The 7,500-nt window shown below is 43.0% G+C and overlaps 1 protein-coding gene across 2 annotated transcripts in view; it reads right to left on the bottom strand.

Moving 5' to 3' along the window:
- LOC310741918 (microtubule cross-linking factor 3-like) overlaps nucleotides 1-3,797 on the bottom strand; it is a 5,560-nt gene extending 1,763 nt beyond the window's left edge. For both annotated transcript variants that reach the window (XM_083570317.1, XM_083570318.1), the window contains exons 1-5: nucleotides 3,639-3,797; nucleotides 2,917-3,141; nucleotides 2,490-2,648; nucleotides 2,268-2,330; nucleotides 803-2,191 (exon numbers count right to left, since the gene is read on the bottom strand). In XM_083570317.1, the coding sequence (XP_083426443.1) occupies nucleotides 803-2,191; nucleotides 2,268-2,330; nucleotides 2,490-2,648; nucleotides 2,917-3,141; nucleotides 3,639-3,734 (1,932 nt within the window). In that variant the 5' untranslated portion in view covers nucleotides 3,735-3,797. The remainder of the gene's footprint in view (nucleotides 1-802; nucleotides 2,192-2,267; nucleotides 2,331-2,489; nucleotides 2,649-2,916; nucleotides 3,142-3,638) is intronic.
- Between the last annotated feature and the right edge of the window lie 3,703 nt (nucleotides 3,798-7,500).

The raw sequence follows: 7,500 nt of genomic DNA, 5'->3' as shown, positions 1-7,500 counted from the left end.
GGGGACTAAACAAGGCTAAAGGAAGCAGTTAGCATAACGTTTTAATGCTAATTACACCGTAACATGTTCCTCATCAGAACACTAGGGGGCAGCGTCAAAAATGTAGTTTAATCCTGAACACACACACACACACACACACACACACACACACACACACGGAGAGTGATGCAACTCTGTGAAAACAGAGGGTGTGTGTAATAAAGTGGCTGTAAGTTTGAAACTTCCTGAATTAAAGTCAACACACTTTATAGAGACACAAGTGGCCAAAACTGTGTTACTGTCCAAATACTAATGAACCGGGCTGTAGTTCCTGGATATAGTAGCGTTTCCCCTGATCCATGTTGTGGTTCCCATAGTAACAGGTGACATCATTATGTTTTATCTCGTTATTGGTCTTTATTTCAGTCTACAGGTAAATACCTGTTTCCTGTGTGTTAGTTAGTGTGTGGTATATGCTGTATATGATGTGGTATATGCTGTGTGATGACCACAGGTCTACCACGTAGCCTCTCACCCTCCTGCTGCAGCTTCAAAGGCAAAAATATGGTGAATGTGGTTTAATAAAAGGGGCGGAGTCAGATGTTGGGCGTGTCACTGTTTTCATTACAGTTCCGAGCGTAATTCTCATCACAGCCAGCAGGGGGAACATGACTAACAAGCACATAATTGTGTACATTTTCTGCTCCATCATTCACACACACACACACACACACACACACACACACACACAACAACTGGTTTAGGTTTTTAAAAACACATATCTCTCAGACACACACACACACACACACACACACACACTTACAGAAAGGCGGTCTTCCGAGCGCGTTTCCTCCCGTCTGGATCCGTCCAGTCTCTCTATAAATCCCATAAACCCCTGCAGCTCGTTTCTGAACTCATTCATCTGCGTGCCGATGCGATGAAGCAGCTGTCGCTCACGTGTCCTCACGTCTTCATCATCAGCCCCATCACCATCCTCTGCTCCAGCTGGATCTTCATCAGCCGCAAACTCCTGCGTGTGAGCGATAAGGAGCTCGATGGTGTGAGTCAGACGCTCCACCTCGGCTCGGATCTCCGATACACGCTGTCGTTCGCGAGGTGAGCGAGGAAGGAGTGGAGGAGTGAAGCGACGGATGAGGAGAGGAGGAGAGGCAGACGAGTGTGGCATGTCCTCAGAGTCACTCTCTCCTCCGATGGGGCCTTCACGCTGCTGATGGAGAGGGAGGAGTGATGAAGAGGAGGGCTCATCACTTTCTCCTTCTCTTCCTCCTCTTTTATCTCCTCTACCTCCATCTCGATCTGCTGCTTCTTCTCCCACTTGTCCTTTCGCTCCTATTCCTCCTTTATCTTCATCACTTCCTCCACCTTGTTCTTCTTCTACTCTTTCTCCTTTTTCTCTTTTTTTTACTGCTTTTTCTGTTATACTTCCTTCTTTGAACTTTCCTGCTCTTTTTTCTTGTCCTCTTTCCTCTTCTGATGTTCCTCTGTTATCTTTTCTTTCTTCTTTTCTTCCTCCATCATCACTGTGTTTATTCAACATCACTCTCTTCTCATACTGCAGCTGCATCACTTTCCCGCTCAGTTCATTCACCTGCAGTCGTGCTGCTCTTAGCTCCTCCTTCAGCATCTCCATAACCTTGGCTCCGCCCTCTGAGGTTAAAGCTCCGCCCTCGGCTACGTGCCTCGATGCCTCTTTAAACCTCAGCTTCTTCAGCTCGCTCTTCACCTTCTTGTTCTGCTCCTCTGTGTCCGCCAAATTATGCCGCAAAAACTCCGCCTCGTCCTCCACCAGCTGCAGCTGCTGCCTGAGTTCAGAAAGCTCCTGAACTTGATTTATATCAGCCACGCCATCTGTCGCTCCTGGAGACGATTCATCTTCTCCTTTCATGTTGTCGATCTCCGCCCTCAGAGCTCGGTTCTCCAACTCCAGCTCCACGATCTTGCGCCCCAGGATGTTTGCCTCCTCTTCTACCAGACGTAGGCGGAGCCTGAGCTCTGATTGACGGGCGGTGGGCGGTCCCACGGCTTCACCTTTAAACTGGAAGTTGTCGAAGTCACCGTAAAAGGAGCGATATTTCTGCAGCTCCTGCTCTGCATCGTCCTTCTCCTTATCGAGCTTCGCCATCTTCTTCCTCATCAAAATCATCTCCTCATTAATGAAGGACAGCTGGCACTTTAGGTCCTCACTGTCATCCTGGAACCAGAACACCATCAAACAACCAGAACCTTCATAACAATCATAATACAAGTGTGTGTGAGTGTGTACTCACTTCCCTGAGGACCTGTGTGATGTTCCTCTCACACCTCTGGGCATCTTTACTTCCTCTCCTCTTCTGATCCACACACACACACACACACACGCATTAAACCACTGAACCTGCATTACAAGTGTGTGTGTGTGTGTGTGTGTGTGTGTGTGTGTGTGTGTGTGTCTGTGTGTGTGTGTGTGTGTGTGTCTGTGTGTGTGTGTGTGTGTGTGTGTGTGTGTGTACCTCTCTGACTCTCTCCAGCTCGTTCTGCAGGGTCTCTTTGTCAACCTCCAGCTCGATTAATTTCTCTCTCAGTCTCTCGTTCTCTTCCTCTGTCATTGTTCGTTTCTCCTCCACGTTCTTCAGCTCGTTATGGAGCCTCACTGACACATCCTTCGCCACCTGACACACACACACACATGATTTAGTTCCTCCCTGTAATGAGATCCTATTCACAGACATTGAGGAAAATGTCTTCTAGTGATCATCATGTTCCTCAAACCCAGTAGGAACAGCAGCAGCCACACACTCACCATTACAATCATCGTGATCATCTCATCACCTGCCAGCACTAAGCTCAAGAACGTTCCACTCAAAATATATAATAATAAATCATTTATAGGTTATAATAAAATAGTATTTACTCTGAGTAAGTACTGAATACGCTCACCTTCAGGTCCTGCTCCAGGTTCCTCAGCAGTTCCTCGTCGATCTCTCCTCTCGATGTGTAGCGCAGGTGTTTGCGCTCGGCTTTGCGCACGCGATACTGCAGGATCCTGCAGTTCTTATTGGCTCTTTCGAGCTCACGCCGCAGCTCGTGCAGCCTGCACGTGTCTTCCTCATAAAACGCATCGTGCATCTCCTCCATCTCCACACGCATCTCCTGGATCTCACTCTGCACAAACACGGAATTTGTTTGGACTTCATGATGTGGTAAAAGACAGAGTCACGTGCTCACGCTGTTGCAGGACGCTGCTCATGCTGCATCACAGGAGGAGTAACGCTGGAAGAGAAAAGCTCTCAGCCCTCTTCTACATACATGAGCTCACACGTGCATGTGATTGGCTAGGGGCGCTGTGATTGACAGGGGAGACAGTTACGTGTGTGTGTGTGTGTGTGTGTGTGTGTGTGTGTGTGTGTGTGTGTGTGTGTGTGTGTGTGTGTGTGTGTGTGTAAGCCAGGACAGAATTTTTCTTACACATTGAGATAAAAACAATGAAAAAATTTCAATAATTACAACTTTTGGTCTGTTTATTATTTTGGGGCGCATCCAGAAAGAGAAGTCAAACACAGCTTTACTGAGAGGTGTGTGTGTGTGTGTGTGTGTGTGTGTGTGTGTGTGTGTGTGTGTGTGTGTGTGTGTGTGTGTGTGTGTAAAAGCAGAAAACGCACTTTGAGAGCGTCATTCTCTTCCTGTAAGCCCCGGAGCCGCTCGTGCAGCTCTTCATCCCGACCCGGTTCCGGTTCTGCAGGTTCCCTCTGCATCATGCTGCTGTTTGAGTGTTGGAGTCTGACTCTGTATCGTGTGTGTGTGTGTGTGTGTGTGTGCTGATAACGAAACCTCCCATAAACCGGAAGCGTTATCAGGAGGTTGCCAGGTTTGGACTCCGTATCCTTCCCCAAGGCAGATTTGATACCCTCCTTTTAATAAACTTTATGATTAAATAATAAAACTTGTAAACAAAATAATAATAAACAAATAAACATAATAAATGATTAACACAATTCCTTAACATAATCTAAATATAATCAATTTTTGTGTCATGATGAGATTAGTGCTGAACAGGGTTGCCAGATTTGTTTCATCTGATTTTTATGAGATTTAAATGATTAAATAAACAACGGAACACACCGTATTAATTACAGCAGAAACACAAGTGCGTATTAATCCACAATCATTACTGTATTAAATATTTTATAATCAGTTTTATGTGCAATTTACTCTGCATTTTATTATAAACTTCTATACATCAGAAGTATCAAAAATTATATATATATTTTTTAACTGAGCTAATAGTAGTTTCATAATACTATTCTATTTAATTCATCCTAATCTGGCAACAACGCCTATCGAGTTCAGCACCCAAAGTCCGGACAGCAACCTTACACCCAGGGTTGCCACATGTTTACTTTTACAGATAATTGTGTATATCAAATACAATGATATTTTCGATTACATTATGTTCCTTTTTCTTATTTTAAATTGTAACGGTTTTATAGTTTCCAGAACTATTTGGGTTGGAAAGTTATTAGTCAAGGATTGTATTGTTTTTATTGATGGTTCTTTTTTGTTTGGGGGATTCTATATTTAGACCTGGCAACCCTTCTCACAACCCGGAAGTGAAGCCCAACCCTGCTTTACCCTACATTATTTATTAAAACAAGGCGAATATAAAATGCCTGCTGTGTGTTTACACTTTAATCATTTGACATTCGAAACATTTCAATTATGTTTAAATATAAAATAATATAATATAATATAATATAATAATGCACTTCTATAATTTAATTAAGTCATTAATCAAGTGCATGAATGAGTCACTTCCGGGTTGTTCGCAGGCTACTGACAGGTTGCTATGGTGACCCCGGTTCGAAAGATGTCATGGAACCAGAACCGTATTTAAGCTTAAAAATAAACATTTGCTTTTAATTAACATACTTTATATGAAGTAATGATATTTATAGATTATTTAACGTTGTGTAAATTGTATAAATCATCAAAGCAAATGAGTTTCACTTGAAACGCCGCCATTTTGTTTGAGTTGCCGGTGAGGTTCACAACTGCAGGTGAGTGAAACAAACGTCAAGCACGTGACCGTGTCAGGATGTAGACAGGTCTAAATCCATTCTGAAAGTAGTTAATGGTGTGATTAAGTCTCCTGTGGGACTCGAACACTGAGGTGATGTTCATATTCAACCCAAAGTGCAGTGAAGGCTGATCTGAGCGGTGGACGCTGCGCTGTGTGACCACTAGAGGGCGCTGTGATTGGGCACAGTCAGGACATTGAGACGTTTCTTTCTCGTGTTTCTTGTTTAAGAAACATTTAAAATACTGCAGTCATGTCAGTCAGACCAGCACCTTGAGAACCATGGAGCTGTGTTGGAGAAATACAGTGAGACAGAAGAGTGTTGGTGATGCCAGGTGAAATAAGAGGGGTGTGTGTGTGTGTGTGTGTGTGTGTGTGTGTACAGGTTTAACACTGAGGTGAGTCTGCATTACAGTAAGTGGCCCAGTGGAAAACTGGTCAAATCCATAATCCTCTTACTGCACAATCCTTCATCTCAGTGTGTGTGTGTGTGTGTGTGTGTGTGAGAGAGAGACCAGTTTTCCAGCTTTGACCCACTTAACTAACAGAATCCATGTGCTTGCTGTAGTAATGAAAGCAATAAAGAGGGACAGAACTGTGTTTATCTTCTAAATCAGTCAAAAATGATCATTTATTACACATTAGAATTATTTTTCTCTTCATATAAACTCATTATTGCAAAACCAAATTCTTCCTAATCAATAAGCTCTTACATTTTATATCATATATAAAGCACACAGTATAAAGATTAGATGTTTATATAAACTCGTCCTCCTCAAGCAGGAACACAGAGAAACGAGACATCGTAGTTTTTTATTTTTGAACACTTTTAAGTTTTAACAATGGGCTCTGTCTCAAAGCAGCGTCACACAGATAATGGGGTAATGAAGAATGGAGAAACATGCGCAGTCTTCCTGAGATCCTCTTTGACATCAAGAACATTCAGCCACTGAGTAATGTAAAGAGGGGATGAAAAGAGGACAGGGAGAGAACGAGTGTTTACAGCCACTGCAGGAACTTACACACTTTACTGAACTGAACCTGGATAGAAAGTGCAACACGAACTTCTGTAATCATAAAGTGTCATCTTTTGGGAAACTGCTGCAGTATAAGAGAAATAAAACACATGCTGCTACATCATGAACTTCAGCACCACAACACACGTACAGAAGAACACGTTGAAATGTAACGTAGAGAAGTTCAGACATGGAGCTGATGTGTGTGTAGGTGCTCAGGGTTCAGTGTCTCCTCACAGTGATTAGTAAATAAAGACTCTCCTTCACCTCCCCACTGACCTCCTCTCTACGTCTCAGTGTGTGTGTGTGTGTGTGTGTGTGTAAGCTCTTTTACAGCTAAAGCCAATTTGCCAGACTGCTTAAGTCAGATGAACTGAGAGACGGTCCGGAGTAACTCTTCAGTCTCACACTCAGATTTACACTTTACATCAATCCACTGAATTCAAGTATTATATCTATAAATTATAATAAATATACAGTAAAGTCATTTACTTCATTTACAGATAGAAAGTGTTGTACTGTAAAGTTCCACATGGATGAAGATCGGGTTCTTAAACCTTATAATACAATTCTCAAGTCAAAAAAATAAGCAAAATCACCAAATAAAACCTGTGTGTGTGTGTGTGTGTGTGTGTGTGTGTGTGTTACAGTAAAGTGACGGTGTGGTGTGATGAAGCAGGAGCTGATTATTTTTCTCTACACACACGGTTACGTTTTATACCTCACACTGCAGCCGCTCACCCTGAGATTCACTTCAGTATCAATTACAGCAGGACACAACACTTCCTGTTCCTGCCCTCCTGCTTACTCTCCATCCATCAGCACATCCACAGCTTCCATCAAAACCATGATGAAAAGAGAAACACACACACACACACACACACACACACACACACACTAGCTTGCAAAAATGGGGCAGGAAATACTCCTGAAGCCGTGTGTATATTTTATTCGGGGGAACACGGTGTGTTGTTGTGTAGCTGTTCAAATGGTTGTTTTGTGAAATTACTTATGAACAATAGAAGCTTGTCTTCTACACACTAATGTCTACAACATCTAACGTTCACTAGCGCTGGCAGAAACATTAGCGGAGGAGGAACGGAGATGATGTTGGGCTTCACCTGAACCAGCCTCAATTCAACAGATACACTGGTGTCAACACACACATTTATAATCTACAGGGTACAAATATATTTTAGGGAGATAATAAAGTTCAGCTGAATGATTATACAAGTTCCACTGATCCCACGGATTCCACCAAACCCACTGTTCCCACTAATCCACTTCACATTCGGTGTGAAAAGGGAACCCCGCTTTATTATGTGAAAACTGAACAATGTATTTTGTGTGTGTGTCTGTGTGTGTGTGTGTGTGTGTGTGATTATTGAGAGGAATGCACTGATCCTCACACAGCTGAGTTCACACAGAGTT

This window comes from Silurus aristotelis (genome assembly GCF_946808225.1).
Source record: "Silurus aristotelis genome assembly, chromosome: 19".
In the NCBI taxonomy this organism is placed as follows: Eukaryota; Metazoa; Chordata; class Actinopteri; order Siluriformes; family Siluridae; genus Silurus; species Silurus aristotelis.
Note: the sequence above shows the minus strand (reverse complement) of the source record. Positions and strands in the feature narration are given on the sequence as shown.